Source organism: Aquarana catesbeiana, linkage group LG02, assembly GCF_042186555.1.
Source record: "Aquarana catesbeiana isolate 2022-GZ linkage group LG02, ASM4218655v1, whole genome shotgun sequence".
NCBI classification, from domain to species: domain Eukaryota; kingdom Metazoa; phylum Chordata; class Amphibia; order Anura; family Ranidae; genus Aquarana; species Aquarana catesbeiana.
In genome coordinates, this window is record NC_133325.1 from 776,161,218 (window position 1) to 776,179,416 (window position 18,199).

An 18,199-nucleotide genomic window follows, 5' to 3' on the forward strand; every position below is an offset into this window, starting at 1 on the left:
ATAAGCGGAAGTTCCACTTTTGGGTCTCTTCAGTGGATGCAGTGGTTCCTAGAGCAATAAACAATTTCTGCCTCTCAAATATGCAATCTCTGACACCTGTGATCTTTTTAACATTCTTCCTACTGATCACCAATGTAAGAAGAATTCTTCCCACTGACCACCAATATAAGGGCCATTCTTCCCACTGATCACCAATGTAAGGAGCATTCTTCCCACTGACCACCAATGTAAGGAACATTCTTCCCACTGATCGCCAATGTAAGGAACATTCTTCCCACTGATCACCAATGTAAGGAACATTCTTCCCACTGACCACCAATGTAAGAAGAATTCTTCCCACTGACCACCAATATAAGGGCCATTCTTCCCACTGATCACCAATGTAAGGAGCATTCTTCCCACTGACCACCAATGTAAGGAACATTCTTCCCACTGATCGCCAATGTAAGGAACATTCTTCCCACTGATCACCAATGTAAGGAACATTCTTCCCACTGACCACCAATGTAAGGAACATTCTTCCCACTGATCGCCAATGTAAGGAACATTCTTCCCACTGATCACCAATGTAAGGAGCATTCTTCCCACTGACCACCAATGTAAGGAACATTCTTCCCACTGATCGCCAATGTAAGGAACATTCTTCCCACTGATCACCAATGTAAGGAACATTCTTCCCACTGATCACCAATGTAAGGAGCATTCTTCCCACTGACCACCAATGTAAGGAGCATTCTTCCCACTGATCACCAATATAAGGAACATTCTTCCCACTGACCACCAATATAAGGGCCATTCTTCCCACTGATCACCGATGTAAGGAGCATTCTTCCCACTGATCACCATTGTAAGGAGCATTCTTCCCACTGATCACCAATGTAAGGAGCATTCTTCCCACTGACCACCAATATATGGGCAATTCTTCCCACTGATCACCAATGTAAGGAGCATTCTTTCCACTGACCACCAATATAAGGGCCATTCTTCTCACTGATCACCAATATAAGGGCCATTCTTCCCACTGATCACCAATATAAGGGCCATTCTTCCCACTGATCCCACTGATCACCAATGTAAAGAACATTCTTCCCACTGATCACCAATGTAAGGAGTATTTTTGCTACTGTCCACCAATATAAGGAACATTCTTCCCCCTGACCACCAATGTAAGGAGCATTCTTCCCACTGACCACCAATGTAAGGAACATTCTTCCCACTGATCGCCAATGTAAGGAACATTCTTCCCACTGATCACCAATGTAAGGAACATTCTTCCCACTGACCACCAATGTAAGAAGAATTCTTCCCACTGACCACCAATATAAGGGCCATTATTCCCACTGATCACCAATGTAAGGAGCATTCTTCCCACTGACCACCAATGTAAGGAACATTCTTCCCACTGATCACCAATGTAAGGAACATTCTTCCCACTGATCACCAATGTAAGGAACATTCTTCCCACTGACCACCAATGTAAGGAACATTCTTCCCACTGATCGCCAATGTAAGGAACATTCTTCCCACTGATCACCAATGTAAGGAACATTCTTCCCACTGATCACCAATGTAAGGAGCATTCTTCCCACTGACCACCAATGTAAGGAGCATTCTTCCCACTGATCACCAATATAAGGAACATTCTTCCCACTGACCACCAATATAAGGGCCATTCTTCCCACTGATCACCGATGTAAGGAGCATTCTTCCCACTGATCACCATTGTAAGGAGCATTCTTCCCACTGATCACCAATGTAAGGAGCATTCTTCCCACTGACCACCAATATATGGGCAATTCTTCCCACTGATCACCAATGTAAGGAGCATTCTTTCCACTGACCACCAATATAAGGGCCATTCTTCTCACTGATCACCAATATAAGGGCCATTCTTCCCACTGATCACCAATATAAGGCCCATTCTTCCCACTGATCACCAATGTAAAGAACATTCTTCCCACTGATCACCAATGTAAGGAGTATTTTTGCTACTGTCCACCAATATAAGGAACATTCTTCCCCCTGACCACCAATGTAAGGAGCATTCTTCCCACTGACCATCAGACTATTGTACTGTGAGCATAGATATAGTAGTTAATGGTAGGGGGTCTCTGTAATCAAATGTCTCTCCGTGTTACAAAGGTTGAGATAGGCTGTTTTAGCTTTGAGCGTGTACTATGTAACCATAAAAACAAATGTATCCTGCCTTGCTCTGATTTTCTGTAGCGATATAAATATTGCGTCTGTAGAGCGGTTTCTGCTTGTATAATATATTGCCTGCATAAAATACCAAATTATATTTCACACCTCAGTGTCATTTACAATATTACAGGGTCATAAAATAACAAAATATTACCATCGTTTTCAGTAACGGCCTTAGAAGAACCTTGGGGACAAACATTATATTCTTCTACAATTACAGATACGGATTAATGTAGTGGTTGTTGCATTGCTGCTATTTGGCGACATCAGACCAATAGCTCCTTTTTAAAGCTTTATTAAAATATCCATTAAAATGTACTCATTCGATACTTCAGAGGGGAAGGCATGTTATGTGGCTTTTTCTTTCTTCTCTATAGAGCTTGTAGTCATTGCTAAGCAATAGAGCACAGGCATGGGGAGAACATTGAATGTAAACACTCACCAGTACAGAGGACCACGCTGCATCAGAGGTCCAGTATAAGAGAGTTGGGAGAACCTGTACAGCTGGGGTGCTCAACCTGGGGCCCTCAGAGCGCTCTGATGTGGCCTAGGGTTGCCAACTTTTCTTCAAGTCAAACCCGAACACTTTAGCGGTGCACTGCTTTAATCATATAAAGTTAATCTCAAGAGTCCCCCTTTACATTAGAGTCCACAGAGTTCCCCTTTTACATCTGAATCCACAGAGCTCCCCTTTTACATCTGAATTCATAGCGTTCCCCTTTTACATCTGAATCCGCAGAGTTCCCTTAAACAGTAAGGGGGGGCTCTGCAGACTCTGATGTAAGGGTAAACTCTGGGGACTCTAACATAAAGGATGCTCTGGGAACCCTGATTTAAGGGGGAACACTGAGAACTCTGATGTACGGAGAGGACTCTGATGTAAGGGGGAACACTGTGGCTTCTGGTGTAAAGGAGAACTCTGATGTAAGGGGTGCTCTGAGAACCCTGATTTACCTTAGTGTACTCACTTAGAGGCAGGAGAGAGAAGGGGGGAGACTTCAGTCACAGACAGGGATGGATGGTGAGCTCACTCACCCCTTGGCAGTCATCACTTCTCATCCAGATGTATCTGAGGCTGCTGGACTTCAAATTTCTGGTCCCAACTTTCCTTTTCTGAGGCACAGTGGTGGGGATTGGAGTGTGGGCAGATAAAGAGGGGTGGGGGGCGAGAGGAAGAGGAGCAAATCAAGCCCTCTCTCCTCTCCCGTTTGCGTGGGGGGGGATTGTTAGTGCTGGCTTTGAGCAGTGTGAGAGACACTCTCGGCTTAGACAACTGCAGCCAGCAACCCTGCTGGGAACCCCATAGCCCATAATTGTTTAAATAAAAAATTATAAGAATTTATATTTCAATCCTTGGTACCAGGCCTGGACTGGGACAAAAAATAGGCCCAGGCATTTTAGACTGAGCAGCCGGGGGGGGGCGCAGCGGCAGTGCTTCGCGGCGGTTGATGATGGGATGTGGGGTTCCAGCACCTTGTACCTCTGGACCCCTTTACATTACACAGCACCCTGCACCTCTGGACCCCTTTACATTGCACAGCACCCTGCACCTCTGGACACCTTTACATTACACATCTCCCCACAGCTCTGGACCCCTGTTTGTTACACAGACACCCTCCTAACAGTTCTGGACCCCCTGCATGTTACACAGACCCCCCTACAGTGCAGACTCCATCCATACAGTCCAGACCCCCTCCCTACAGTGCAGACCCCCTCCCTACAGTACAGACCCCCTCCCTACAGTGCAGACCCCCTCCCTAGAGTACAGACCCCCTCTGTACAGTGCAGACCCCCTCCCTACAGTGCAGACCCCCTCCCTACAGTACAGACCCCCTCTCTACAGTGCAGCCCCCCTCCGTACAGTGCAGACCCCCTCCATACAGTGCAGACCCCCTCCCTACAGTACAGACCCCCTCCCTACAGTACAGACCCCCTCTCTACAGTGCAGCCACCCTCCGTACAGTGCAGACCCCCTCCGTACAGTGCAGACTCCCTCCCTACAGTATAGACCCCCTCTCTACAGTGCAGACCCCCTCCGTACAGTGCAGACCCCCTCCCTACAGTGCAGACCCCCTCCCTACAATACAGAATCCCCCTACAATACAGAACCCCCCTACAATACAGACCCCCCTACAATACAGACCTCAATACAGACCTCCCCTCCGCCACCCACCGGCGTATCCGATTCAGTGGTGCCGCCGGGTTACCATAGAGCTAGTCATGGACCAGATGACCCCCCCCACCATCTCTATGGTCTTGGGAGGCCGAAAGTGATGTCACTTCCAGTTCTGGCAGATGTAAACACTGCCATTTTTTTTTTTTAAAGCAGAGATCAATGGGTTTTTTTCACGTTTTTTTATTTTTATCTGACGCTTTCCAGGGTAGAGGAGAGAGCTGGGGTCTTAATGACTCCATAAAGAGGACCTGTCATGTCTTATTTCTATCACAAGGGATGTTAATAAAAGTGATAACAAAAAAAAAAGGGACAGTGTAAAAATAAAAAAATAATGACATTTTGTAAACATCCCTTGTAATAGGAAAAAGCATGACAGGACCTCTTAAATATCAGATCTGGGGTCAAAAAGACCTCACATCTCATATTTACACTAAAATGCAATAAACAAAAAAAAAGAAATGTATTTAGAAAAATATAATAATAATAAAAATAAATAAATACATGTTGCTTTAAGAGGTATGGGCGGAAGTGACGTTTTGTTATCGCTTCCGCCCTGCATTGGTATGGAGCCGGGTGGGGGCCATCTTCCCCTCACTCAGCTCCATACCACAGAGGACACAGGATCCAATCGCCTAAGCCGCTACCAATGGCTCTGGAAAGCGGCGGAGGGCACCGGAGCTCAGCCGGAGCGGAGGGGCTCCGCTCCCGCCGCCGATAAAAGTGATCTCGTGGCGAATCTGCCACAGAGACCACTTTTATCTGAAAGCAGGCCGCCCGCTAAAGAAGAGGATAGCGGGGTTATGGCATCTGGCTACAATATTTCTCTTCAAACAGCAGACATATAACGACGGCGGGCGGTCCGTAAGCGGTTAAAGTGTCGCCTATGGAGATTTTTAAGTACTGTAGTTTGATGCCATTCCACAAGCGTGCGCAATTTAAGGCCTCGTGCACATTGGACATTACAATAATGTTATAAAAACGCCAGTAGCTTTGCAGTGAGTTTTTCAGCGTTTTTGCAATAGCGTTTTTTAGCTTTTATCAGCATTTTTTTTTTTTTTTTTTTTTTTTTTTTTTTTTTTTTTAGCATTAGTGTTTTTAAGCGTTTTTTTACATTTTTTTTTTCAATGGGATCAAAAATGTTAAAAAAACGCTGGTGAGCTTTTGAGCAATTATTTTCAAAGTTAAGTTTTTTTAAGTTAGAGCGTTTTTATAGCTGAAATACTCAGAACCCACTCGTTTTGGGTTTGTTTTTTTTTTACAGCCAAAAAACAGTTGATAACAGCCTATGTGTGCATGGATAGGATAACATGCTGGAGAGTTTATTGACTGTAGAAAAAAAACATCTGAACCCAAAAACAGCAGCTGTAAAAACATCCAGTGTGCATGAGGCCTTAAAGCGTGATATTATTATTATTATTATACAGGATTTATATAGCTCCAACAGTTTGCGCAGCGCTTTACAACATGAGGGCAGACAGTATACTAATGCCGCGTACACATGATCGGAATTTCGGCCCGCAAAAGACCGATGAGAGTTTTTCGTCGAAAAATGCGACCGCGTGTATGCTCCATCTGACTTTTGCTGGCCGAATTCCAGCCAGCAAAAGATTGAGAGCATGTTCTTAATTTGTCGGTCAGAAAAAGTTCTTATCCGAAAATGCGATCGTCTGTGGCAATTCCGGCGCGCAAAATTCCTACGCATGCTCGGAAACAATTCGACGCATGCTCGGAAGCATTGAACTTCATTTTCTCGGCTCGTCGTAGTGTTGTAGGTCACCGTGTTCTTGACGGTCGTAAATTCAGCAAACTTTTGCGTGACCGTGTGTATGCAAGGCAAGCTTGAGCGGAATCCCGTCGGAAAAGCCGTCATATCTTTTTCCGACGAGAAGTCCGATCGTGTGTATGCGGCATTACAATACAAATCAGTACAGTAGGGATCAGAGGTTATAAGGTATCTACCGTATTTACTCAGCGTAACATCCTCTTTTATATGTTACCAAAAAATTGGGTTATATATTGTGTTGTTTTTTTTTTGTATTGAAACAGTGAATTGATAAATCTCTGCATAAATGTCGTGTGACATAAAAAATTGCAACACCCACCATTTTATTCTCTAGGGCCTCTTCTTAAAAAATATATATAATATTTTGGGGAGGGGGAGAGTCCGAGTAATTTTTTCGGGTGGGAAGTACCGTATATACTCGAGTATAAGTCGAGTTTTTCAGCATATTTTTTTGTGCTGAAAGTGCCCCCCTCGACATATACTGGAGTCAAGCACTTTTCTGCAGCAAAAAATTTTATTTTCCGAAACGAATTTGGGGCCCCGTATCTCAGGGCCACTTTGTGCTAGGAACCCCAAATTTGGTGTGCAAACCCAGTGGAACTGGTACCATAACTTATCCAAAGCTGGGGTTCCTAGCACTAAGTGGCCCCGAGATATGGGGCCCCAAAATCGGTTCAGAAAATGTCATTCTCTGCTGCAGAAAAGTGCTTGACATTTTCTGAACCGATTTTTGGGGCTCTGTATCTCGGGGACAGTTGGTACTAGAAACCCCAGCTTTGGATATTTTATGGTGCTAGAGTTTGCACACCAAATTTGGGGTCCCTAGCACTAAGTGGCCCCGAGATACGGGGCCCCAAAATCGGTCAACTGTGTCCATCTGCAGCAATGTCATTTCGGGACCATTTGGGTTCAGAGACCCCAAATTTTGGCTGCAGCTAGGGGGCATCTAGGAACCCTTAAAGCGGGGGTCCACCCACACCGCCAAAAAAAAAAAAATATTAAAAGCCAGCAGCTACAAATACTGCAGCTGCTGACTTTTAATACATGGCCACTTACCTGTTCCAGGGTCCAGCAATGTCGGCAGGGGACGCCGAGAACCCGCTCGGTTCTCGGCAGCTGCCGCCGCCATCCTGGGTGAGGGAATCAGGAAGTGAAGCGTTCCCTACTGCTCATGCGCGAGTCGCGCTGCGCGTCCCAAGTGGTCCCCGCTCTCTCCTGGGAGCTGTGTGTTCCCAGGAGACAGCGCGGAGGGACAGGAAGAGGCATAGACTCCCATGGGAGTCTATGCCGGAAGTGGGTGCAAATACCTGTCTTAGACAGGTATCTGCACCCCCCTCTCCCCTGAAAGGTGCCAAATGTGACACCGGAGGGGGGGAGGGTTCCGAAAAGCGGAAGTTCCATTTTTGTGTGGAACTCCGCTTTAACTACCGAGTTTGAAGTTCGGGGGACCTATGGCTGCAAATGGGCACAGTAAAGGCTGCAAATGGGCACAGTAAAGGCTGCAAATGGGCACAGTAAAGGCTGCAAATGGGCACAGTAAAGGCTGCAAATGGGCATTGTTGACCCTCTTTTCCACTTACAGTAGCTGTGCATTTCTCACCCTCGTCTTATACTCGGGTCACTAAGTTTTTCCCATTTTTTTGTGGTAAATTAGGGCCTCAACTTATACTCGGAACGACTTATACTCGAGTATATACGGTAGTTAAATATGCTTGGGGCAAACAGAGATTAATACTCAGACAAAAACAACATAAAAAAAATGGGCAGACTCAATGGACCACTTGGTCTTTTTTTTTTTTTTTTTTTGCTGTCACTGCTGTTACATGTAGAGAACAAAGCACATAAATTGAGTTAAAAAGCACATTTGAAAATGTTCTATGAACACATAACTGTATTAAGTGGTATTCCTCTTCCATCTACCCAACGTTCAGCCACAATAGTGTGATAATTGAATATGTGGGTGTGCTGGGGCTATATTCTGCGCTCTGTGTGCTGCAAGGCACATCGCAGATATGAGTGATCTGTTACTGCAGACCATTTATTTGCTCGTGTTTGGCGCTTATTTTTTCATCAGCATCAGTCTTTATTGATAGAAAATTGCTGCAGGTTTATAAGCCATTTAAACAATTTCATTCTCCAAATCACATTATATAAGTGATAAAGTCTAGATTCAGTGTGGATGTGTGTGCTGTGAATCCAGCTCTGCCTGTGCCTTATTACATTTTACATTTTTTTTTTTTTTTTTCTGAATCATGGGATGTTCAGTGGAATTTATTTAATGTTCTCATGGCGTGGTGAAATTCCAGTAGAAAATATTCTTATCTTGGCATTTCTTTTAATTTTTTAAGCTTATAAAGGAGAAAAGAGTTTTGGGGGAAAAAAAGGCCTTTAGGGCAGAGCTCGGTGCGAGAAACCCGCGTTCCGTGTGCGTCTTCCGCACCCCATTCAAAACGCACTGGGTGCTCGATCTGCAGCGGGTGTCAATGTAATCCTAACGACACCCCGAATGCCAGGGTGGATAAAAATTCATTTAAAAAAAAATTTTTTTTAAATCTGATTTTTTTTGATTTAAGAGTTCCAGTGAAAAAAATTTTTTTTTTTTTGGATACTAGCATTATTGCTAATGACATTTCAAAAAGACTATACAATGATCATGATCGCTTGTTAGAAAATATAAAATTCTTACTGTTATTTTTTATGCCTCCGTTTGTGGCCGTTTCCATCCTGAATGTGGGCATGTGAAGCCCAATCGAGATCGCTTCCAGGAATAGCTTGGGAGGGGTGCATGCTGGGTAACCAGCATGCACCTCTTGATCTCGCGCATGCGCGATTCAACGGCGGCCGTAGTACTGTACTGCCCACAGACTCCTGGGAAATGATGTGTCATCATTTCCCAGGAGCATAGGCGAGGGAGGAAGTCTCGAGGAGCCCCGCGGACCAGGAAGTGGTAGATTACGAGGACTACATAGCAACAGGGCGTTTAGGGTAAGTATAAAAAAAAAAAAATTTCCTCCAAATGTTTGTTATTAGGTTAAAAGGAGTCTTTTAAAGAGAACATTTTTTCTAGGGTGGAACTCCACTTTAAATCAGATTTATTTTTGATTTTTATCAAATTTATTTTAATAAAATGCTTTTGGAGTAAAGATAGTTTTCTATTTAAGACACATTAATAATTTACTTTATTCAGCATGAAATGGAGCTTAGTTATGTAGCATGAGGCTGTATATTCTGCAATATATACATTTTTGGTAAATTCATTCAATGAATCCAAGCTCTGCAAGCTGAGATAACATGTACTGCATTGATGCATTCACACAATTTCACAGTAACCATGAGATAAAACAAAGTTCAGGAATATTCTTTTATCCCATTGGTTTGCAAATCTATGTACACTACAAACTGTATGATTGAATCGGCTCTGTTATTGCTGTTTTACTAACCTGACAGCTTATTATTCTAAAAAGGAAACCTTCATTTTGTTTGCAAATGTTAACGATTATAACTACCAGCAAGAATAAGTCCTTACATTTAAAGAGCACCTGTCATTTCAGACCCATCATTGCAGCCCCTGTTAGCGGGCATCCACTCGCCTGCTGCCACCACGTCCCTCACCTTGTTGTGTCACTGCCGCATCAGCAGTCATCCCATTAAAGTGAATGCGACTGTCAGGGAGTCAACAGCGGGTCAGCGGAGGAGCTGCTGCAGCACAGAGATGACAGCTGCTCTTTAAAAATTTGTGGAAGGAATAGTGTCTTATCATTGGTATCAGTGGGAGGAATAGTGTCCCATCATTTGATATCAGTGGGAGGAATAGTGTCCCATCATTGATGTCAGTGGGAGGAATAGTGTCCCATCATTGATGTCAGTGGGAGGAATAATGTCCCATCATTGGTATCAGTGGGAGGAATAGTGTCCCATCATTGATGTCAGTGGGAGGAATAGAGTCCCATCATTGGTATCAGTGGGAGGAATAGTGTCCCATCATTGATGTCAGTGGGAGGAATAGTGTCCCATCATTGGTATCAGTGGGAGGAATAGTGTCCCATCATTGATGTCAGTGGGAGGAATAGTGTCCCATCATTGGTATCAGTGGGAGGAATAGTGTCGCATCATTGATGTCAGTGGGAGGAATAGTGTCCCATCATTGGTATCAGTGGGAGGAATAGTGTCCCATCATTGGTATCATCGGGAGGAATAGTGTCCCATCATTGGGAGAAATAGTGTCCCATAATTGATGTCAGTGGGAGGAATAGTGTCCCATCAGTGGTATCAGTGGGAGGAATAGTGTCTCATCATTGGTATCAGTGGGAGGAATAGTGTCCCATCATTGGTATCATCGGGAGGAATAGTGTCCCATCATTGGTATCAGGGGGAGGAATAGTGTCCCATCATTGGGAGAAATAGTGTCCCATAATTGATGTCAGTGGGAGGAATAGTGCCCCATCATTGGTATCAGTAGGAGGAATAGTGTCCCATCATTGGTATCAGTGGGAGGAATAGTGTCCCATCATTGGTATCAGTGGGAGGAATAGTGCCCCATCATTGGTATCAGTGGGAGGAATAGTGTCCCATCATTGGTATCAGTGGGAGGAATAGTGTCCCATAATTGATGTCAGTGGGTGGAATAGTGCCCCATCATCAGTGTCATTGGGAGGAATAGTGTCCCATCATTGGTATCATTGGGAGGAATAGTGCCCTATCATTTGTATATGGTGAAAGGAGCTGTATTTGGTATAAAATTAAATGAAAGAAGATTGATCACACTGGATTTAATATTTGTACATATTCACAGTGGGGCACATAGCTGGGTTGTGATTCATTTTTTCACTTAATTTTGGTTATGTTGCACACTTTTCATAAGTTATCACAATTATTGATTATTGGGTTTTGCTATATGTATATTGATTTGAGGTTTGATTTGTTTCCACATGAATTTATTTTTGTTTAGCCAGCACAATTTTTGAGTGTTTGGACTCACAGTTAATGTATTTGTACAGTGGACTTGCTATTACAGTAATACCTTGGATTACAAGCATAATTTGTTCCAGAAGCATGCTTGTAATCCAAAGCACTCGTATATCAAAACGAGTTTCCCCATAAGAAATGATGATTTGTTACACAACCACTGCTGGTGTATGCAGTACTGTATGTGGCCAGAGGTGCCACTCTCCACGTCATTAAGGTTTCATGGCTGACATTTGGTAACTCGAACCTTCAGCTCCCTCCACCTATTTTCTATGGGATTAATGTCTGGAGACTGGCTACGCCACACCATGACCTTAATGTTCATCTTGTTGAGCCACTCCTTTGTTTTCTTGGCTGTGTGTTTTGGGTCATTGCCATGCTGGAATACCCATCCACCACCCATTTCCAATGCCCTGGCTGAGGGAAGAAGGTTCTTTTCCAAGATTTGATGGTACAAGGCCCCGTCCATCGTCCCTTTGATGCAGTGAAGTTGTCCTGACACCCCCAAAAGCATAATATTTCCACCTCCATGTTTGATGGTGGGGATAGTATTCTTAAAGTCATAGGTGGCATTCCTCCTCCTCCAAACACGGCGAGTTGAGTTGATGCCAAAGAGCTTGATTTTGGTCTCATCTGACCACAACACCTTCAACCAGTTCTCTTCTGAATCATTCAGATGTTCGTTAAAAAACTTCAGACGGTCCTGTACATGGGCTTTCTTGAGCAGGGGACCTTGCGGGCGCTGCAGAATTTCAGTCCTTCACGGTGTAGTGTGTTACCAATTGTTTTCTTGGTGACTATGGTCCCAGCTGCCTTGAGATCATTGACAAGATTCTCCCGTGTAGTTCTGGGCTGATTCCTCACCGTTCTCATGATCATTGAAACTCCACAAGGTGAGATCTTGCATGGAGCCCCAGACCGAGGGAGATTGACAGTTATTTTGTGTTTCTTCCATTTGCAAATAATCGCACCAACTGTTGTCATCCTCTCACCAAGCTGCTTGGCGATGGTCTTGTAGCCCATTCCAGCCTTGTGTAGGTCTACAGTCTTGTCCCTGACATCCTTGGACAGCTCTTTGGTCTTGGCCATGGTGGAGAGATTGGAATCTGATTGATTGCTTCTGTGGACCGGTGTCTTCTATACGGGTAACAAGCTGAGATTAGGAGCACTCCCTTTAAGAGAGTGCTCCTAATCTCAGCTCGTTACCTGTACAGAAGACACCTGGGAGCCAGAATTCTTGCTGATTGATAGGGGATCAAATACTTATTCCACTCATTAAAATGCAAATCAGTTTATAACTTTTTTGAAATGCGTTTTTCTGGATATTTTTGTTGTTGTTCTGTCTCTCACTGTTAAAATAAACCGACCATTAAAATTATAGACTGATAATTTCTTTGTCAGCGGGCAAACGTTCAAAATCAGCAGGGGGTCAAATACTTTTTTCCCTCATTGTATACTGCTTGCATTAAAACATATTGTTTAATGATGTAATAATGAATAGAAAGCTGCAATTATTTGTGTCTTTAATATCTGCCTACTGCTTTAATAACCTTCATCTTGCCTCTGTCTCCTGATAATCACCGCAATGATTCTGTCTTCTCAATGTGATTTCTCGCTGCTAACTTTCTCCTATATCTTCTCTCTCTTTTCTCTCTTCCAGGCAAGACTGGGGTGCTGGCTGATCTCTTGCCCAGTTTTGAAGTGGAAATTATGCCAGGTACCCAGTGTCACCTTCTATGTGTGTCCACCGACCTCTCACTCATCCATCTGTCTCTTCCATCTGTGTCCACCAGGTCAGGGTTCCTTCCGATGTAGGGGCGGCTGCTTTTACCGGCTTGTGGTGCCCCGGCGCCGGCATCCCACGCCTTCCCCGTGTTATTATACCAACCGCATAGTCATGGCAGATAATTGTGGTTGCCAGACACGCCCCGGGTCACACACGCGCCCCCCCCCCCCATCCCCCCCAGGAATTAATCGCTGGCTGCTAATGATTATATCTTCAGCCGAACGCACAGTCATGAATCATGAAATAACATGTCTGGATTCAGCAGTCTGAGTTCCATGCTGTCAGTGGGGGAGATTTACTAAAACCGGAGAGCGCAAAATCTGGTGCAGCTCTACATAGAAACCAGGTTCCAGGTTTTATTGTCAAAGCTTATTTAAACAAGCTGAAGTTAAAAGCTGATTGGCTACCATGCACAGCTGCAACAGATTTTGCACGCTCCAGTTTTAGGGAAAAAGGACCGGTCCCCACTTGTTCACCCATAAAAGAGTTGTATGCAGGACTATCTCGTAAACAACATAAACTCAAGGTGTGATAAAAAATAAAAATGTTATTAATACAAAAGACTATAAAAACAGGATATCCAAGTATTTAGTGGTACATATCATAAAAGGTATACATAAACCATCCATGTATATCACCAGAATTCATGTCCCCTAATGAGGAAGATCAGGATATGATGGATCTTCACGGATATAGTTATCCTCAACAAGTTTCGCTGCATTTAACTGCTTCATCAGGAGAATATCCGGTAGACATGTGCACTGACAAAAAATTTGTTTTGTTTTCGTTTCGTTCGTTTTCTTTGCTTTTTTCGAAAATTCGGAAATGCGAAAATTCAGATTTTCACATTTCCGAAATTGGAAAATTCGGAAATTTGAAAATCCGAATTTTCACATTTTCGAAAAAAGCAAAAAAATGAATGAAACGAAAACGTACAATTTTTTTTGTCTACACCAAGTTTCGCTGCATTTAACTGCTTCATCAGGAGAATATCCGGTAGACATGTGCAGTGACAAAAAAATTGTACGTTTTCGTTTCGTTCTGTTTTTTTTGCTTTTTTAGAAAATTCGGAAATGTGAAAATTCAGATTTTCACATTTCCGAAATTCGGAAATTTGAAAATCCGAATTTTCACATTTCCGAATTTTCTAAAAAAGCAAAGAAAGAATGAAACGAAAACGTACAATTTTTTTTGTCCTCACCAAGTTTCGCTGCATTTAACCGCTTCATCAGGAGAATAATCGGTAGACATGTGCAGTGACAAAAAATTTGTACGTTTTTGTTTCATTCGTTTTTTTTTTTTTTGCTTTTTTCGAAAATTCAGAAATGTGAAAATTCGGATTTTCACATTTCCGAATTTTGGAAATTCGAAAATCTGAAAAAAAGAAAGACAATCAGTAAAATTTGAAATAATAACTAACTATTAAATTATAGGTATTGGAATTTCCTTACAAATTTGGCTGTTTGTGAACATATGAATACAAATTTATCTGAAGTTCTGAATTATCCGAAATAACAAATGCCACATCTAAACAAATGGAATGGAACAAATTAATAATAAATTATTATTATTATTATTATTCAGGATTTATATAGCGCCAACAGTTTACGCAGCGCTTTACAATATAAAAGGGAGACAATACACTTATAATACAATACAATACAATAGGATTAAGAGGGCCCTGCTCAGAAGAGCTTACAATAAATAATAATAATAAAAAGGTTTTATTATTATTATTGTTATTTATTATTATTAGATCGTTACGTTCCATTTGTTTAGATACGGCATTCGTTATTTCAGATAATTCGTAATTTCCGATAAATTCGTACTCGTTACGTTCACTAAAAGCCAAATTTGAAAGGAATTCAAATACATATAATTTAATATTTATTATTAGTTAGTTATTATTTCAGATTTTCGGGTTTTCTAATTCTCAGATTTTCATTCTTATTCTTGGATATTCAAATTTCCAAATTTTAGAATTTTTAAATTTATGAAATTTCGAATTTCCTAATTTCCAATTTCCGAAATTCGAATGTTCGGAAAATTGCAAATTCGGAAATCCGAAAATTTGGAAATTTCAAAATTGACAAATTTGTCAAATTTAAAAAAAAATGAATTTGGAACTAAACGAACTGCACATGTCTAATATCCGGGACCCAAGCCTGATAGGGGTCAGGGCACCCCCAAGGGGGACGTGCAAGGAATGGGCGGTTGTCTTAGATGAAGCAGAAAACAATACTCTGGAAGATTTTATTAAGTAAGATAGTAATAAGAGTTGATCAGAGCCACTTAAAGAGGAAGTAAACCCTGATGGGTTTTACTTCGTCTTTTGTTCCCTGTAAAGTAAAAGCACAATGTGTATGCGATGAATACTAGCCCATTATGTGCCACTTACCTATAAACGAAGCCCGCGAAGTCTCCACTGGTGGCAGTGTCCATCTTCGCCCCTCTTCCTTCCGGGGCCGTGGACTCCGGCTCTGTGACTGGCTCTGTGACTGGCCGGAGTCGCGTGACGTCACTTATGCGGGCTGGAGTCAGCGGTCGCGGCATGGGCCCTGTAGTAACGGCACGATCGTGCCCTTTCTTCAGTGCGCATGCGCCAATGACTTCGGGGCAAGCGTAAATGGCAAATATCTGCTAAACCGTGCAGGTTTAGGAGATATTTCCAGTACCTACAGGTAAGCCTTATTATAGGCTTACCTGTAGGTAAAAGTGGTATGTAAGGGTTTACAACCACTTTAACTAAGCCTCAATTGAAATATGCAGCTGGTAAGCTGATGGCCGGTCAAAGCAGGGAGAGAAGGTCCCTAATCCCACGAGGCTCGTGAACAGAGAATGAATAGCCTCCACCCCCCCCCCCCCAGATCCCGCGCTCATGAACTATCCAGTTTTAGTAATTCACCCCCAATGTATCTCTAGCCAATTTTTATTTTGATCAAATATGGAAGGGTTAAAATCACTGCCAGGTGCAAAGAGTCACATTCAATTTGAATAGGAATGTGATGCGATTCCTATCTGAATCGCATGCAATTTCTCCCACTGCTCCTGTGTGTGTGTGTGTGCGTATAGAAGGGGAAAAGCGCCATCTACTGGGCAGTTTATTCAAAAAAATTTAAAGGGGAACTCCACACTCCACTCCATTCTCCAATGCTCTTGTCTCCCCCCTCTAATCTCTTTGATTTCCTTGGGCTAACTTTTGCTTTTCAAGGGGAACTCCACACTCCACTCCATTCTCAAAAGGCTGTGAGCTGCCTTCACCAATCCAAACCACATCCTGTCACCACCGCAAAATTTTAAAAAATGTATAATATATAATGTGTGTCTGTGTTGTCAGCTGCAGCTATGGTGACTCCACAATGTGGGGGGTGTACTCATTAATGTAAGTGTGTGGATAGCCTCGCCAACTCCAATATAAATCAATTACTGTGAAAAATTTGAAGTTAGCATGGCTATCCACACAAGTTTATTAAAAATGTCAGAACTCACAATTCATATCTGGCCAAATGCAAAATCTGCATAGTGTCCCGGTCCCGCCGATGATAGCAAATCACAGCCGCTGGAGGTGCTCACAGGGCCGGAGGAGATGTAGAGGCCGTCCGCCCCCCTAGCTGACATCACTTCCGCCCCCTATACCCACAGGGATCTGCCCCTATACATACAGGGCCCTGTGAGCACCTCCAGCGAGCGTGATTTGCTATCATTCGCGGGACCGGGACACTATGCAGATTTTGCATTTGGCCAGATATGTACTGTCAGTTCTAAACTGCCTTCTACATGGCACTTTTCCCTTTCTATACACACAAGATCAGTGGGGGAAATGCCATTCAGACTAGAATCGCACCACATTCCTCTTCAAAACGCATGCGATTCTTTGCAGTTCGATTTGCGCCAATTTTCTTTAGGATTGACGCAAATCGTACTGCAAAGTATCGATGAGTACTTGCCCAAAGGTATGGGTACTCGCCGATAAAAAAAAAAAAATGGTATTGGTGCAACCCTACCGCAAATGCGCTGCGTTTTTAGATGTGTGCGTGTGCCATTAAGAATGAATGTCAGCCCTGCGCGTTTTTTTTTTAATAAACAAAAAGTTTATTGATAACAAGCAATCGATTACAGCCAAATATATCCTGGATAATACAAAGTACATTGTAGTATAGATGGTTACATACAACTGAAAGAAACGAAAAAAAAAAAACCCTGGTAACATTTAGAAATGCAAAGAAAAGTGTAAAATAATGACAACAACAAAGGCCTGCACAATTGCACTACAAGTATTGTAGATACATCCCCAAATAATAACAGGGACTTTCCCTCTCCGTCCTAGTAGGGGTATGTGACATGAACATTGACATACAACTGTACAGGTCTCAATATATGGGTCTAGTTCTTTAAGTCAGTAGGAACTGGTGTCTATGGTTTGCAACCAGCGATCCCAGATTTTGTTAGCCCTGCGCATTTTTAAGGAGCAGCTTGTCTGAGCTGTCAGAAAAAAAGGGGGCGGAGAACTGAAATTACACACCGCATAGCTCAGTGAGGAGAGGTCTAAAAGCTGATTGGAGGGAAGGGACACGCCCACACACAGGAACAGGGCTGAGGCTGTCAATCGCAGGCTATGTGCTGGAGCTTCCCCCGTTACCTTTTGTCAGAAACCATGAATCAGACTGAGACAGAAGTACAGTTAAATCACACTTGTTTATTAATAATAATAAAAAAAGGTATACAGAGTAAACGTAGTCAAAACATAGCCAGAGTTCAGGAACCGGAACGGATAGTCAGACAAACCAAAACGTCAGAGAGCCAGAGATGAGCGTAGTAGAACAGCAAGCAGGATCTGGAGCCAGAAGGAATGTCAGCCAAGCAAGTCTTTAACAGGAACACAGGAGAGCGTCTCTAGAAATGTGACCAAGGTGAAGGCAGAGATCATCTTAGCTGGACAGGTTAAGTAGGCAGGACTGACGAGCAGGATATCATCAACAGGTGAGTCACTGTGGAGAGAGATAGGAGCTGGCAATTAGCCGACAGCTGAGCGACCAGCTTTGAGAAGGAAGAGCTGAGCCCAGCCCTGACACCTTTTTATCTCTTGGTGTCAGAAAAACTTGCCAAAAGTGCAAATATCATGCAGATAGCAGAGGAAGGAGGCAGCAGACAGAAATGACACTTAGTGCCCCGGATTGAGACAAGTACACACTATAGAGGAATATGCTTTGTTCAGATTTCATGTCTGAGGTTTACAGCTTCTTTAAATAAAACAAATGCAGGATGTCCATGTGAATTGGATCTTACT

General features: G+C 43.0%; 1 protein-coding gene across 6 annotated transcripts in view; it reads left to right on the forward strand.

The window, feature by feature from the left end:
* The window catches only part of ILDR2 (immunoglobulin like domain containing receptor 2), a 446,131-nt gene that overhangs the window by 344,607 nt on the left and 83,325 nt on the right, over positions 1–18,199 (forward strand). For 4 of the 6 annotated variants that reach the window (XM_073617374.1, XM_073617375.1, XM_073617373.1 and 1 more), the window contains exon 4: positions 12,787–12,843. The exons of the other annotated variants lie outside the window; for them this stretch is intronic. In XM_073617374.1, the coding sequence (XP_073473475.1) occupies positions 12,787–12,843 (57 nt within the window). The remainder of the gene's footprint in view (positions 1–12,786; positions 12,844–18,199) is intronic. 6 annotated transcript variants of the gene reach the window in all.